Genomic DNA, 17620 nt, shown 5'->3' with positions numbered 1-17620 from the left:
TCAGATGACTCATGCCAATGACAATGTTAGGCAAAGATTGAAAAGAACCAGGGGCCATGAAGGTCAACACAGACAAAAGCTGTAACTTATCAGGGATGACCCATGTTATGAATGTTATAGTAACATAGAATTTGATGGCAGATAAGAACCAAAAAGGCCCATCACATTACTTTTTAATTAAGAACTTTTTTTCTTAGGATAATTTTATGCATGTCACAGGTTTACTACCTCTATTAGAAGTTTATTCCATGACTCCACCACCCTTTCTGTAAAAAAGCTGCTTCTTCACATTTCTCCTGAATCTTATACCCTCTAAATTAAGACGTGGGCCCTTGTTTTCGTATTTCTCCAAATAATCAAATATTTAATTATACAGGTTAATTCCCAGCAATGGTAATATCTCAGTATCTGTCAAGTCACATATAGGAAGAAACACATTGTTACCTCCTACGTCTCTGCCACAACATATTTGCAGCAAAAAGTCAAACCACAAATTCTATCTTCCACAGATTCAATTAATATCTGAGTTAGAATGGCAACTGTGCTTTTAAGACCTCTTTTGTTATAACAGGCAGGAGTTGATCTAACCACCTGTTGTCTTAGCATTTGCCATAGGAAATGAACCATGTCATTTGGGGAACAGATCAAGTTGCAACTACAATAATGGAAGGTGCAATAAATTTGAAAACATTTGAGATGACTCAGATGAATATTTTGACTTGAGTTAACTAATGGTTGAAGCTTTGATAAATAGGGGACTCCCCTCCCAAAGATGAATACTCTAATCTATTAGTCAAAACATATGATCACATTTTTGAATACTAATTTGATAGTTCAGCTTAAACGTGCTTTATATTTTTAAACATTGTATATCACTTACATTTGATACCAGTACTTACTGTAATGAAAAAAAGATAGCACAACAAGACAGTATGACCATGGGTAACAGGCAGTAACCTAAGACACTAGCAACACATCCATAAGAGACTCCTGGAATGCTCATCAGGTTTAATAATGTATGTATCACCAGGCATCCAAAAACACTCATTGTGTACACATAGCCAAAATTAACTTTTCCTGCCTGCAAATAAAAAGAGAGATATGAGGAAGGAAAGTGTTAAAACTTATTTTTAAAAATCATAGTAACCATAATGAGTACTGTTCTTAGTCTTAAGTTGTATAAAGATGAACTAAAATAAAATTACTTTGAAAATAAATGGGAAATAGTTTTGTGATTGGCCGCGAATCTGCAGGGGGTGGCATTGCACAAGCAGTTCACCAGCGTATGCTGTCTGCATTCAGCGATGTCGGGCGGACATGATCCGCTACAGCGGATAATGTCTGCCCAACAGTTAGTAAATCGGTCCCTTTGTATCTATTTTTAACATATGGAATAAAAGTTATGTTTTAACAAGCAGTTACTCCCAGTTTGTTTTGTGTCCATTTGAACTATGCTTATATATTTGTTTGATGAAATGTAAATATTAATTATTTGTTTGTTTTAAGCCATTTCACACGACTGTTTAAATGAGACAGATAAGAAAGGGAAGCATTTGAGTGATAAAATAACGAGATCTGATCTGTCTGCAAGCTTAGCCTATTTTGATGGGCTGTAGATTCAAAGAACAAATCCACCTATTTATGTTGTAGAAAGAAACATAAATGAGCAATTTATCATACATTTTATACACTGCAGCTGGTATAACAAGTCATGGGGAACACATTCAGGGAAAAACTATTTTACAGTGAACTGTCCCTTTAAGTCTGCCATATTAAAGCTTTTAAATAAGGCCGATTTTGAAAAATGCACATCAGGTTTAGAATAACAGAATATTTTCAAAGACTTTTCTTTAAAAGGCCCATAAAATGCATATTTTTCCATAAAGTTCTTCATTTTAAGAGGCAATATTGGAGCTCTACCATTATTTAAGAGTGGGACTTGTCCTCTTTCAAACAGGTGGTCTATTATTTTATCTTTGTATTTTAAATTATAATAAGACATGCCCATGATTTTTTGTCGAGGACCAAAGAACATGGCAGGCTCCTTTGCCAGCTATAGTGCAGAAAGTCCTGACAATCAGCATAAAAGGGGTCCCCCAGAATGACCCCAGGATGATACTCTTTGTTGAACGCTAAACCTAGGTAGGCTCATATGCTAATTTCTAACCCCTTGTAGGCCCCCTCTTATCTCAGGGCATTTTGACAGTTTTTCACAGCTATACAGCGCTAGTTCTTGTGTGCCACATAAATAACATTGTGCTCACTCCCGTAGAGTTATGAGTCAGCAGTGATTGGCTACAAAGCAAGTATGTCAAAAGAACTGAAATAAGGGGGCAGTCTGCAGCGGCTTAGATACAAGGTAATCACAGAGGTAAAAGCTATATTAATATAATCGTGTGGGTTATGCAAAACTGGGGAATGAGTAATAAAGGGATTTTCAATCTTTTTAAACAATAAAAATTCTGGAGTAGACTGTCCCTTTAAGTAATGATTACAGATAAGTTTGAATATCTTTATAGTAAGCAAATAAGTACTTTTTCTTTTCATGTGTAGGTCAGAAAGCTGTTTACAGGTATCGGATGAACAATTCTGCAGCTACTACTGGTCATTATCTTCAAGGCTCTATCATATGCACTTTAAACAAGCAAATCTTAAAACAAACATGCAAAGCTGTATATTGAAAGGATACTATGCACAAGTGCTTCAGTTCTACCTAGAGAACCATACAAAAATTACCCCTGAGAAATTCTGAGTTAGTACAGATCATTTGGTTTGCAGTTATGTAATGAGGCAAAAATCCCTTGCATGAATAATGAAAATCTTATCTTACATAACTGCTTGTGTACAACTTAGTATGTATTTAAAAATTACAGAAGATGACAAAATCTGCAATCAAGGATCATAAATAAATAAACATAAGGTTAAGGACTGACTATCTTCTTAAAAAAGACCAAAATCTTGTTTTCTATGTGAGTCTTAAACAGTCTTTTTATAATAAAAATAAATGTTCATGAGTTTAGATATTATTATCCTTTTTTAAGCTCAAAATTTTAATTGATACTAGAATACTTTTTTGTTGCATATTAATGTGCATTTTTACAATGTATTACATTTTATTATTAACAACTGATGCTCCTGTGCTGAAAAAAATAACTCTTATGACTTATCGTTGAGGGTGTGTCACTATCCACCAATACAAATGCAGGAGTCTATATTACCAGCCAGTGAGCTTTGGTCCCACAGACCAGTATTGCATTTCTTGACTTTCAAAATAAAAAGCTTTAACATAACCCTCTTTATGCAACAAAACTTTTTTAACATGTTTTAATAGCGTTTTTTCATATACATGATAGAAATTACTTCTGTTAAAAACATTTTAAATGAAAATATAACCAATGAGAGAGGGCACTCTCTAACAAAAAACACAACAGTGGACTGAAGCCCGTACAACAAACAAGAAGCAATAAAGATACAACAGTTAGGTATACAGCATCACAATATCATATATAATGCAATCAGATACAAAATTGATAATAAACGTGTGTGGTATCCAAACAGAAGGCACAGGATCAATCCAGATCAGGCACTAGAAATAAACACAAAACAGAGGGGCGCGTCATTTGTAGATCAAAAATGCCACCAGCAAAAAATCATCCATAGATGCCAATATTGCTACTCACATGTAGCAATAGCACCCTTATGTCCTGGTAGTTGCAGGCTGATAACTCAGGGTGTATCAGCTAACCCTTGTCCTGGCTTCAGACTGGAAAACAGGATGCGAGTTCCAAGAACAGTAGGCCCCAGGATGCAGTTTCAATGGATAATAAGGTGCTTGCACTTAGCTTTTGTTAAAAATGGTTTATATAAAAAAAACATCAAGCAATAAGTGGAGGGGACATATGCAACGCGTTTCTCGGCTTCTAAAAAAATCGCCTGATGAAACGTACAATGAAACGTTCTAAAAAAATCACTGTTTCATTAGGCGATTTTTTTAGAAGCCGAGAAGCGTGTTGCATACAGGGGGCTATATGTCTATGACCCCTCCACTTATTGCTTGATGTTTGCAATGTGATTTTTAAATAAACAATTTTTAACAAAAGCTAAGTGCAAGCACCTTATTATCTGTTAGGACTGCATCCTGGGGCCTACTGTTCTTGCAACTCGCATCCTGTTTTCCAGTCTGAAGCCAGGACAAGGGTTAGCTGATACACCCTGAGTTATCAGCCTGCAACTACCAGCACATAAGGGTGATATTGCTACATGTGAGTACCCATTTGGCATCTATGGATGATTTTTTGCTGGTAGCATTTTTTTATCTACACATGAGGCGCCCCTCTGTTTTGTATTTATTAAATGAAAATAAATGTTTATTCTGTTTTTGACACATTACCAACATTTAAGGTTCTTTATTATTATTTGTAATATTTATGTACATGGGTGTAACACTTGCCTCTTGTTCTGAGATGCATGCAATCTATATTAAGATGTTTCTATTGCCTCTTATCCATCCCTTCAATTCACCCATGTTAGCTTATAAAACTATCTACCTTATCAATCATCTCATGTAAAAGTAGTTTACAGCTGACTAATGGGAAGGTCACTTTACCATTCATGGTTCATATAAATGTCTTTAATTATTTTATTTTGCAGTTTTATACCTAATATCATGGAGCTGTGTAATATATTGGCGCTATCAGAATAAATAAATAATAATAATAGTGATAAGCTTGTGTCCGCTCCTATGGCATTTTTTTCTATGTGCATACTCAGCTGTATGTATATGCCCATGCCAACACTCGCAGGGGCTGCCCTCAGGAAATTATCTATAAAAAGGGAAACTTCACTGAAGAGTGTGATGTTAACAGGGAGCAGGGTTGTACTTTAAAAATTAAAATCCTGCAGCCAATACAAATCAGATTACTCAGTTTTCAGCAAATAGGTTCCATTTAAGAGCAGCCAGATGGACAAGGATGGATATCTCTTCCCCTGTATGCCAGGCATTACAGACGTTTTATTCATGGCACAAGCCACTGCTTGTGCAACGCCACTCCCTGCTCGCGAGAAGCCAATTAATGCAGGAATCAAAACAGAACAATGGACACTATAAAAAACACAAAAGGACATCCTAAGTTACATAGAAACATAGATATTGACAGCAGATAAGAGCCATAGGCCCAGCAAGTCTGCCCGATATTACCTAAAAGTATAAACTTATCTAGTTCGTAGGATGGCCTTATGCTTGACCCAGGCATTTTGAATGTCCCCCACAGTGTTTGTCATTACTACCTCTAGGAAGTTTAATAGTTGTAGTAGTAGCATCATCTTTTATAAAAGTCAGAATTAAAGATAACAGTGCCAATTTAAGGTACTATTGAGTCAATTAGGCGGCAGTGTATTAAACCTATATACCCAGTGGGATTCAAGTTGTAATAGCTTCCTGTTGCAGTCACCCCGCTTCAGTAGGGGAATATGGTAAATTCGTGTAAACCTTAAAGGGACATAATACTCATATGCTAAATCACTTGAAACTGATGCAGTATAACTGTAAAATGCTGACAGGAAAATATCACCTGAGCATCTCTATGTAAAAAAAGAAGATATTTTACCTCACAATCTCCTTAGCTCAGCAGAGTAAGTTCTGTGTAAAAAGTTATACTCAGCTGCTCCCAGCTGCAGGTGAAAAAAAAAAAAAAAAATGAAGAAATGAACTGCAGCCAATCAGCATCAGCAGTGCTGAGGTCATGAACTCTTGTTCTGTGATCTCATGAGATTTGACTTAACTCTCATGAGATTTCATAGTAAGCTTCCTTTAACCTGAATAGGGAAATAATATGAGAGTGCACGAGGCTCATCCCCTTAGCTGTCCCAGGACAGACATACTAATATGCTGCTTAGAAATCCTTTACAATGGGATGTGGCTACTGAGGAACTTTTGAAGTAAAATATCTTTCTTTTTTACATAGAGATGTTCAGGTGATATTTTCTAGTCAGCTTTTTACAGCTATACTGCATCACTTTCAAGTGTTTAAACATTTGGGTATTATGGCCCTTTAAGTAACGAACCCTAGGACCAAGTTTAAAAAAATGTTGGGCCACGGGTTTCTCCCTTTTGGCCGTATTGATGGCAGAGTATTTAGCTAATCTATGATTTGCCATACATAGGGGCCGATTACAAGTGGCGCACAATTTAGGGCTTTTTCTCGTGCAAAAACATGGCTAAAACGTGTTATCTCTGGTGCATTAAAAGATTACTTCTGGCTGTGTTTGCATGTATTACAAGTTGAAAGTAAAATGTTGGACTACGGATATCACGAACACGTTAACTTGTCCCAATAAAAACGTCAGTGGAACACGTAGTGCTAACCCGACTGCGTTTCACCAAGTGCACTAACCCAAAGGTAGTTATGAATATTTTATATTCCAATGTTCTTCACATAGAAGAATATATTCTATTTATTTTAAATATATATTTCTATGTATATATATGATGTATTTTTTGTAAAATATATACCTGTACCTTTATATATATGAAAAGTAAAATATTTTCAGTACATACCCACTAAACCATATTATTAAATATTACAATTCAATAAAAAATATTTTTCATGTTTTCAGGTATTTGAATGAAAAGGACTCCAAAGTGTGTAAATATATATACAACCCCAATTCCGAGACAGTTTAGACAGTATAGAAAATGAAAAAAAAACAACAATAAGAGTAATTTCAAAATTCAATTCACCCTGTACTATATTGAAAACACATTATTAACACATTATTTGATGTTTCACTTTGTGAATTTAGACCACAAAGTATGCTACAATTTTATTAAAATAAAAGGGACCTCACACTTAATTTTTGGGGAAATTGGGGTTTATTTTTAAAATTAACTAGAGGTCTAACCTCTGGTTAATTTTTGGAGCGATAATTGTTACCACCAGCTTGCGGTAGCATTAACTAGCCACTTAACAGAAATATGGTAAAATATCTTTTTTTTTCCTCCACTATTTTGCAACAAACGATTTAACCTGAAGTCTGTTTGTGTGTTTACCTAAAAGTGCATAATCCACATTTACATGGGTCAAGATAAAAATATGTTTAAACTTAATTAAAATGCTTCAGTTATACTTAAAGGGACAGTCTAGTCAAAATTAAATGTTCATGATTCAGATAGGGCATGTCATTTTAAACAACTTTCCAATTTACTTTTATCATCAAATTTGCTTTGTTCTCTTGGTATTCTTAGCTGAAAGCTAAACCTAGGTAAGCTCATATGCAAATTTCTAAGCACTTGAAGGCTGCCTCTTAGCTCAGGGTATTTTGACAGTTTTTAAAGCTAGAGGGCATTAGTTCCTGTGTGCCATATAGATTACACACGTGGAGTTACCTAGGAGTCAGCACTGATTGGCTAAAATGCAAGTCTGTCAAAAGAACTAAAATAAGGGGGCAGTCTGCAGAGGCTTAGATACAAGGTAATCACAGAGGTAAATAGTAAATTAATATAACCGTGTTGGTTATGCAAAACTGGGGAATGGGTCATAAAGGGAGACTGGTGTAGACTGTCCGTTTAATAGGTATTCCTCTTCTTTAGATAGACTTCAACATAAAAAATACATCTGTGCAAAATTATTTTACACTATACATTATATATTGTGTCATACCAATAATAGTGTAAACCCAAGTGCAAAACAGAAAACCATAGGTCCAGTTAGGTCTGTTTCATTCATAATGTTGCCATCTGCTGGTTTCCATGGATTTAGGACTGTTAAAGTCTTTTGCCAAATGTGATCAAAATTAATCCCCAATTCTGAAAAAAAAAAACATATAGTTAATAATTAATTCTTTAGGCATCCATATCAATGATTAATACATTTTAGGTAATATATATTAAGGTTAATCTGCATTAAAGTATATTTTTTTTATTAGCTAAAGGGTTTTTATTAAATGTGACTATATTTCTCAAGTTAAAATCCATTATAGTGAGTTTTTCCAAACATGACATAATATAAAAAAATCTAAAGGCACCGCATGTGTATTATTTAATGTTATTTGATTTTTTAATATTAAGACATTTATTTATTTATTAAAGAAATAATGTTCAGAAATTAAAATGTTGCAGTGCTGTACTAAGTACCATTGGCCATCTACATATTTTCTTTAAAAGGACAATAAATTCTAAACATTTATGTCATGCAGTGTTTAACATGGCAAAATATTGTTTTGCATGAAAAAAAGAATTACATTAAAGCTATTTATTTTTATTTTAAATATAACAGTAATTGCATTTTTGTGTGCTGGTTAATAGGTAGATTTTTTTCATGTTTAATTGGTAGACAGTGACATGTCTCATCAGTATTAAAGCATTTGTTTTTTCTTAATTGGAAATTCATTTTATAAAAATAAATTTCAGTGATATGGAAGTGACAAAGTAAATAATACACAGCACAAGGAATATACCTCTTTTCTATTTCTTGAAGGTTCTTTCAGTTTATTTAAAGTAAGAGCTCTCTGAGAATATGCTTATAACTCTCCTTTGAATTAAGACATTGGTAAAACACTGAGGCCTGATATTCAAATGTTCTTCACCTTGAATAGAAATTACAGTTCAGACTTTACAGGGGCTGAACTCACTGAATATTCAAAAGAAAAAGGGTGTAACTCTCCAGCACTCTGAGATCTGTCTCTTTTCTATATATATATATATATATATATATATATATATATATATATATATATATATATATATATATATATATATATAGCACTGCATGATATGAGAGTTTTGTTACACTTCTATGTTATTTTTACAATTTATATATTCTGTTTATATATACAAATTACATTGCACCTTGAATTTGCTGCATTGCAAACTAAAACTGACACTTTCAGAACGTTGGAGGGACAGGGCAGTTTCCTGGGCTGAACAGGAGAGTTCCCAGGGTATGTCAGAAGCTCTCTCACAAATATTGTGACATTTTCTAAGCATTTTAAACAAACTGGTCTCACTGATTTGTCTCATCAGCTGTATGCAGGTGAATACGGAACAGGAAAGCAGGCACTGCACAAAGATTCCATAAGAAATTCAAAATTTATTGAAGTATAATAAAAAATCACAGCAACAAAAAACGCTGTAAGCACATAGTAAAGCCAAGGTGAGGCAGGTAGACAAACAAACACGTGTGTGCCTGATGCGTTTCGTGACCCCTAGTGGCGCTTATTCATAGACATAATAGATACACTTAGCATATTCTATTTAAAGGGACAACTTAAATAAGATAGGCTGTGGCTTAATGTTAAGCACCAATAGAAAATGCCTAATTCAGTTTAAAACTCCCTCAGTAGAAGTGCTAGGTTGCATCCACAAAAACAATTAAAAATAAATTGATCCTAGAGATAGCAATATATATATAAGCATTAGAAAGTTTCAAAACATATAATATAAATACAATACTGGCACAGTCATATGATGCATATTAACTTTATAAAGAAAAAACCTAAGGAAAAAGAAAAAGAAAAGAAGCACATCAGAGTTAGCCTATTTATCAATGAAATAATTAATGTCACACTCTCGATTCATTCCCCTAGGTGAATGAGTTCTAAGTTTCAACATCCAGAATAGCTCTTTTTTTTCTAACATTTTAAATTTGTTTCCTCCTCTAATAGGGGTGGTTGCTATATCAATGACTTTAATGGTCATATCTGCTATATTGGTAAAATGATAACCATTGAAATGGTTGGCTACCGCCGAATCTTTATTGAAATTCTTAACATCCCTAGTGTGTTCACCAAATCTTTTGCGAATTTCCCTAGAAGTTTGTCCTGTGTATTAAAGCTGGCATGTTAAGAGATAAACAACAAAAGTAGTACCACAATTTGCATAGAAGTCAGTTTCAAAACCATGACCTGTGAAACTACTAGAAAAGTGGTTACCTTCAGATATATGAGAACACATATGACAATTACATTTCCCACATTTAAAATTACCTGTTTTATATAACCAATTATGTTTGTGGGCTTTGTCTCTAATAACCAAGCTGGGTTATAGGCTTTGACCAAAAGTTCTAGATTTTTTAGGGACAAATTTGACATTGTTAACATATGGTTTCAAAGTATCATCTCCCAACAGAATATGTAAATGTTTTTTTTTAAATTTTAATAACAGTGCTGTATTGTTGGGAGTATGCAGTGGTAAACACTAAAGAATTCTTAAACTTGGAATTTAGCTTATTCTCATTATTTTGTCCTCCCCAATTCTTTCTATTTTGCTTTCCCCTATATGTTTTTATTTCTTTTCAACATTTTTCAAGTGAATCTTCTGCATAACCCCTAAGTAGTAGTCTATTCTTAAGCTCTATGGACTGGGACTCATATACTTCATCAGATTTGGTATTTCTTTGCAGTCTAATTAATTGACCCCTAGGTATGGCTTTGACTACATGACTAGCATGCTGAGAGGAGGCATGAAGTATCGTATTTCCTGCTGTGGGCTTACAAAAAGTCTTGGTTACAATGTTATTATTAATGATCTGAAGTGTTAAATCAAGATAATTGACCTTTTGAGTGCTATATGAGCCTGTAAATTGGAGATTAAAGGAGTTGTTATTTATATAAACCATGAATTTTTCAAACTCTGTGTTGTCTAGGGGCTTCTCAACGATGACTAAAAGGTCATCAATATAGCGAACATATAAGACAATATTCTCAAGCCAAGGATTTTCAATACTGTACATATGGGTAAGTTCCCACCATGAGACATATAGATTTGCAAATGTGGGGGCAAATTTGGGCCCCATAGCAGTGCCACAGATTTGGTTGTAGAAAACACCATCAAACCAAAAATAATTGTGAGACAATAAAAATCTCAACACATCTCCAATGTATGTCTGATGGTGCTATCTATAGCCATCTCCCTATCCAAAAAGAACTCAACTGCCTGTATACCCAAGTGTTGTGGGATACAGGTATACAACGAACATGCATCAATAACTACCCCAAAGGCTCTAACAAGGAACCCACCCCCGAGACAATAGGTTTGCCTGGGGGGTTAATGGGTCCTTGTGGACCTTGGGGACATGGTAAAAGATAGGTGTCAGGGGATTATCCGGTATAAGGTTGTTAATATCACTTTCCTTAAATACACCTAATGTGACACCCTCATAAATAAGTTGTTCCAAGCTTTTCTTAAAGACATTAAGGGGGTTACATATTATTTTTTTATACACTAGTGTCCATTAACTGTTTATGGGCTTCTAGGAAGTAAGCAGATAGCACTTCTACTGAGGGAGTTTTAAACTGAATTAGGCATTTTCTATTGGTGCTTATTTATCTTATTTAAGTTGTCCCTTTAAATAGAATATGCTGTGTATCCATTATGTCTATGAATAAGCACCACTAGGGGTCGCGAAACGCGTCAGACACACGTGTTTGTTTGTCTACCTGCCTCAGCTTGGCTTTACTATGTGCTTACAGATTTTTTGTTGCTGTGATTTTTTATTATATTTCAATAAATTTTGAATTTTTTATGGAATCTTTGGGCAGTGCCTGCTTTCCTGTTTCGTTTGCATACTAGCTTCTGTGGCTTGGTTCCACCATTGCTACGGCACTCTGTTGTGATTGGAGGAGTTGGGATGACCTTTTGATGGGTACACTTCTGCCTCAGGGAATGGTGAGAATCGGACGCTGCTTGGACCGACACATATACTTGTGTATGCAGGTGAAGTTTGCTCAAAATTCACAATATACTTATTTTAACTAACACAAAAGTTACATATGGACAAAAGTAAGTTGAATTGTAGTGAAAACATTTCAGTTTAATTTGGAATTTGATGCAAACAGAGCCTTTGGGGGATATTTATCAAAGCGTCAACTGAAAATACGCTGGAATTCCTCGTCGTAATTGTCGTGAGATTGATCCGCCATAGTTATCAAAGCATCAACATTGGCAAATGTTGACATTTGTAATGTAACATACGATCCCACGATCTCAATCCAACGCAGATCGATGCGTGTTGAAATCCCGTGGAATTCGAGCGGAATCGTGTTCATTCGCCCTCCTATTCGACATTATTTGAAGCTCTCACAAAGTTATCATAAATTCTACAGTTACGCTCGCGTCTTTTCCGACTCAGTGTACCTGGTTTTCAATCCGCCACCCTTCAGGTCACGGACGCCATAGAAGTCAACGGGAGTCTGAAAACACAGAAAGCTTATGTTCGATGCTGCAAGAGAATGAAGTATATTACATAATAAAAGTAAATTAGAAACTTTATTAAATATGTATACCCTTCATAAATCAAACAATATTATTGCTACACATTTGGTGCACTAGAAGATATAGGGATAAAAATGAAAAATACATTACTACTTATGGATTATGCTACAAGTTTGTCTCCCATTAGAAAGCAAGTGGACAATATCCAAATTTATTTTACATTTTTGCACCATCTATACATGGGAGAATGGGAGGAGTCTTATATCTACAACAACAACCCATATATTAAAAATATCATCTGGTGGGGTAGATATATAGATGACATTGTGGTAATATGGAATGGAGAAGAGAACATATGTCACGAGTTCATCAAATATATAAATAACAATATGATGAACCTACATTTTACCTCAAAAATCTCAGACACAAGCATAGGATTTTTAGACCTGACATTATTTCATGATAAAAATGAAATCTTGACCAAACTATACACCAAAGAAACAGATTGTAATGGATACCTACGAGCTGATAGTGGACACTATCAGCTGTGGATTAACAACATTCTGTTCAGACAATTTCAACATATCAGAAGAAATTGCACGAAATGGAACGACTATAACAAAGAATCTGAGATCCTTAAAAATAAATTAATTCAAAAGAAATATCCCAAAAAATGTATAGAAAATTCACAAAAAGAGTAAAAAATTTAGAAAGAAATAGTTTACTAAGAAATGCGAAAAACCACAACAAAAAAATACAAAATCAACAAAATATGAATATCAATATGATAACAACCTACAATGAGGCCGCACCCGAGATCAAAAAAATCCTGAGGAAATATTGGCCCATTCTCCAACAAGATAAACTACTGAAAAATACCATTGGCAACATACCAAAAATAATATTCAGAAAAAATAGAAATTTTAAACAGATGTTGGCACCAAGTCAAATTAAACCAAAAATAAGGGAAAATTGGCTAACTGATAAGAGTAAGGGCTTTTTTAAGTGTAATAGACTCAATTGTAAAGGCTGTTAACATGCTTACAACCCTAAAAAAAACAACTAAAATAATACAGTCTAATACATTTCTGGAAAAAAACTTGTGTTATCAACAAGCTAACAAATTGTAAGACCACATTTGTAGTCTACTTACTGGAATGCCCGTACAAACTACAATACATAGGGCGTACGAAACGAACCTATAAGATGCGATTGCTTGAACACATTAAAAATATAGAGACTGGATTCAAAGATCACAGCCTTTCTAGACACTTTAGGAAAGCCCATCAACAAGACCCCCAATTCCTGAGAGGTACAATCCTAGAACATGTTCCTGAACCAAAGAGAGGGGGGAATAGATTTCAAAGACTCAGACAAAGAGAATCTTTTTGGATTCATTATATGGGCACCATGACTCCTAAGGGCCTAAATGAAGACATAGACCTAGTGGCATTTTTGTAAAATTCCAAACTAATACACGTGTATATTGATGATAGATAAGAATACACCATAAACACATTTTTGAATTAAATTTGCAAGAAACAACCTATTAATAAATTTGGTAACTATGGTTTAGATAAGTATCCTTCTTGTGGAGAAAATAGACCAGTGCAATTGATATAAAGAGACAGCATATTGAGTTTATCTTAGAATATTGCAAATAAGAACAGGTAAAAAATTAAAAACTAAATGGACATAAAAGAAAGTCCAAATAATATCCATGCCCAGTTAATCACACCAGCTACACTGTTGCAAACAAATGTTTGAAAGCACAATAATACAACCAAAGAAAACTAGGCACCAAGTTCAGTACCCATAGTAATTTCCCCCATATAGATACATATATAGAGTAAGAACATATATACATTTTAATATGAGAGAACAAACTATGTGCTAAAATAAATCCTAAGTAACAGGTTTATGAGGCTTATATAGTTTAGAGTAATACAAATAAACATCTAATGTACTTTGTGTTTCCAGGACAAAATTTCACATACAAGTCAGTTATAAGCGTAGTACTAAAATGAAGGTACAAAACGTAAAGTGTGCACAAAACCATTCAATATATTTGTGCATACAGTGAAACATAGATAAGTCTGTCCCTTGATATTAGAATTTATTAATGCACTTCAAGTAAACTCTAATAGATACAATTAATAGGTCTTTAGGGTTAATAAAACTGAGAGAGATTTGCTATTAAGCGAATTTATGCACTGCTGAAACTGATATCAGACATACATATATATTATACAAACACCATAGGCTAACTTCATATCGTCTATAAAATATTTTATAAAAAACAGTAGCTTAGTCCAGATAGCTCTTTTTAAATAAAAATTATGTCACTCTCAAAAACCCAAGTGGATTTAAGGTATTCATAGAGAGTTCAAAATATATGCACAAGTTCCCATATGTGACAGGGAAAACATATGGAAGCGTAGATGTTTGCTTACAACAAAAGTTACCATGGTAACCTAGAGAGGCGGTTTACTGGATAGGACGCCAGGTCCAGGGTCACGTGTCGATGTCATGACGTGGAAAGAAAAAATCAAGCCCACAAAATACTTTTAAAGAACGAACGCTGGTGCTCTTGTACACTTACTTACCTCTGATGAAGAAGTAACCTTATACTTCGAAACGCGTAAGGATTAATTTACCAGTGGGTTTACAGGATTTACTTTCCACGTCAGTGACACCGGCTCTACAGGACTCTCCTGGATTTTTTGCAAGCACCTCCTCACACCGGCAATGATATCTAGCCCGATTGCTCTAAACACAGTGCAGGACTTATATGTAAGTGCACTACAGAACAGTTCCCCTGTGTTTCAAAAGAGTATTTATGCTATCATAACACGGTGACAAGTCTTGCAAAACACCCTTACCTTTGTGTTTGACTTTGTTGTTTTTATAATAAGTCTCTTTTTTATGATAAGTTTCAACTTTAAGTTTTTAAACTATTTCCTGACAAAAGGGCATATATATATATATATATATATATATATATATATATATATATATTATTGCAAAGGAAAACATTTGCTTTTAAACTACCTGGAACTTTTTGAAGATACACCTGGTTGTGTCTGGAGCTACCACTGTTCTATCAAGTGGGGAATAGTCTGTAATAACTGTCAAGTACAACATCTTTGAGATTTATACATGTGTGAATGCTTACCTCATCATGGATTGAGGGCTGCAAATGTAAGTGCATATCGCTACTCTGTTTATAATAAACTTTTTTCATAAAACAGTATTATGCTATGTGCCTTTCCTTTATTTCTTCCTATATATCCGGGTGAGAATTGGTGACAAGAGAGAATAGATACCATACTCCTAAGAGACACCAAGGCCACATATCCCAGAGATTATTGGAAGTTTCTACCAATCAAGTGGCGGAAAAAGAGCACAGAGTGTGTCAGACGAAGATCCACAGAGAGAATTACTTCTCCTCTTCACATAGGAGCAACTGGGGCCAATAAACCACAGATAAATGAATAGACCAAGAACTGGTTCTGCTGGGAAGTGGGAACATACATTACCTCATATGATTGAGGTAATCTCCGGTAAGAAGTAAATCCTCTACCAAACACATCATTGTTTTGTGAACTTTATACGCAAATATATATTACTATTATTATTATTTTTTATGAATTTCATACAATAATATTTATCAGTGCAACCAATTGCATATTTGTATATCTGTGCGCTGAAAGATTTTTTGATTTATTCTCTTTACTTTTATAAAACACTAATAGATATAGAGATAATTTTAAATTCAAAACATTATATAGCTATCCCCTTTTTTTAAAAAAAAAATAATCTATTTGCACAGTTTAATGTTTTCTATATGCAAAGACAAATGTTACCAACACAAAGTTATTAAATATAATTTCCCTTTCTGTCATGTTTTGCAATGGTGATACTCTACATTATTCTTCAATTCACTCTGCAAATATTCTTAAACTAAGGATAACAAGGGAATGAAAACAGTGGCATGCAAAATACATTGAAATGATTTTAAAATGGCATTCGACTTCACACAAAGGATAGCAAGAGAATGAAAACAGTGGCATTAAAAATAGATTGAAATTATTTTAAAATGACATTCGACCCTTGTTGGATTGAGAGCTTACATTGTGCGCCAGTTTTAGGGGGACACAGGTTTTGCAAGGGACCTTAACAAGGGACCTGCGCTTGCACCATTTTTCTAAATGCGTTAACTAACCCTTCAGTTATTGATTTTCATCTTAGCTGAGAGATTGTGAATGAGTTATTTACTTTCTCTGTGTAATTAAATTTATATATATATATATGTATATATATATGTGTGTGTGTGTGTATATATGTGTGTGTGTGTATATATATATATATATATATATATATATATATATATATATATATATATATATTTGTGTGTGTGTGTGTGTGTGTATATATATATATATATATATATATATGTATATATATATGTGTGTGTATAAAGTTTATTTACCTGTGCACCCTTCACTTCTTCACAGTTTGTTGGATTGAGAGCTTACACTGTGCGCCAGTTTTAGGGGGACACAGGTTTTGCAAGGGACCTTAACAAGGGACCCTTGCTTGCACCATTTTTCTAAATGCATTAACTAACCCTTCAGTTATTGATTTTTATCTTAGCTGAGAGATTGTGAGTGAGTTATGTACTTTCTCTGTGTGTTTCTTTAAAAATGTCTATGAATTTTCAATATTGTACTTGTGCACTGGCCTGTCTGTGCTTAAAGGGACAGTCAACACCAGATATTTTTTGGAGAGAGAGAGAGTTTTGAAAATCAGCAATTCATAATAATTATCTTGTTATCTGTATTTGCAAAAACAAGATTGTAATATTTATTTTTATTTTTTTCTTTCTTAACCTGGGTTGTTTTTGAAGATTTGTGGAAAAATGCATCCACCTTTAAACAACTGCTGTCCATGGTTAAGAACCAAAAATGAACGCTATCCTTAGCTTAGATGCTTTATTTTTCAAATAAAGATAGCTAGAGACCAAATATACATTGATAACGTTAAAAAAATATTAGAAAACAATTTTAAAATTATTTGTTGGTGTTCAGTGTCCCTTTACTGAAAAAGTAAATTTTTAAAAAAAAGGAAACATGAGAATGAATACATTTACACAATCTAATTAAATTTCAAATTATTTTACTATCACATGCTATTTATGACTCCTGAAATTAAAATGATTGATTCATTCAACCTTTAATAGAAGTGAGTTGTTTATGCCAAAGTCAAGACTATATAATTGTTTTATTTTTTATTTTTTAAATTTAAACTCAAAAAATATATGGCGTAGATTGACCCTTTAATAAGCAGAGAAAAGTATATCTTACCAATCCACTGAATTTGATCAACAATCATTTGTAACATTTGTATTAT

At 33.8% G+C, this 17620-nt stretch overlaps 1 protein-coding gene across 1 annotated transcript in view; it reads right to left on the bottom strand.

Moving 5' to 3' along the window:
• YIPF7 (Yip1 domain family member 7) overlaps positions 1-17620 on the bottom strand; it is a 179519-nt gene that overhangs the window by 9528 nt on the left and 152371 nt on the right. The window contains exons 4-5 of the mRNA XM_053704007.1: positions 7659-7804; positions 900-1081 (exon numbers count right to left, since the gene is read on the bottom strand). Of these exons, the coding sequence (XP_053559982.1) occupies positions 900-1081; positions 7659-7804 (328 nt within the window). The remainder of the gene's footprint in view (positions 1-899; positions 1082-7658; positions 7805-17620) is intronic.

Source organism: Bombina bombina, chromosome 2 (assembly GCF_027579735.1).
Source record: "Bombina bombina isolate aBomBom1 chromosome 2, aBomBom1.pri, whole genome shotgun sequence".
In the NCBI taxonomy this organism is placed as follows: domain Eukaryota; kingdom Metazoa; phylum Chordata; class Amphibia; order Anura; family Bombinatoridae; genus Bombina; species Bombina bombina.
This window is presented reverse-complemented; position numbering and strand designations above follow the sequence as displayed.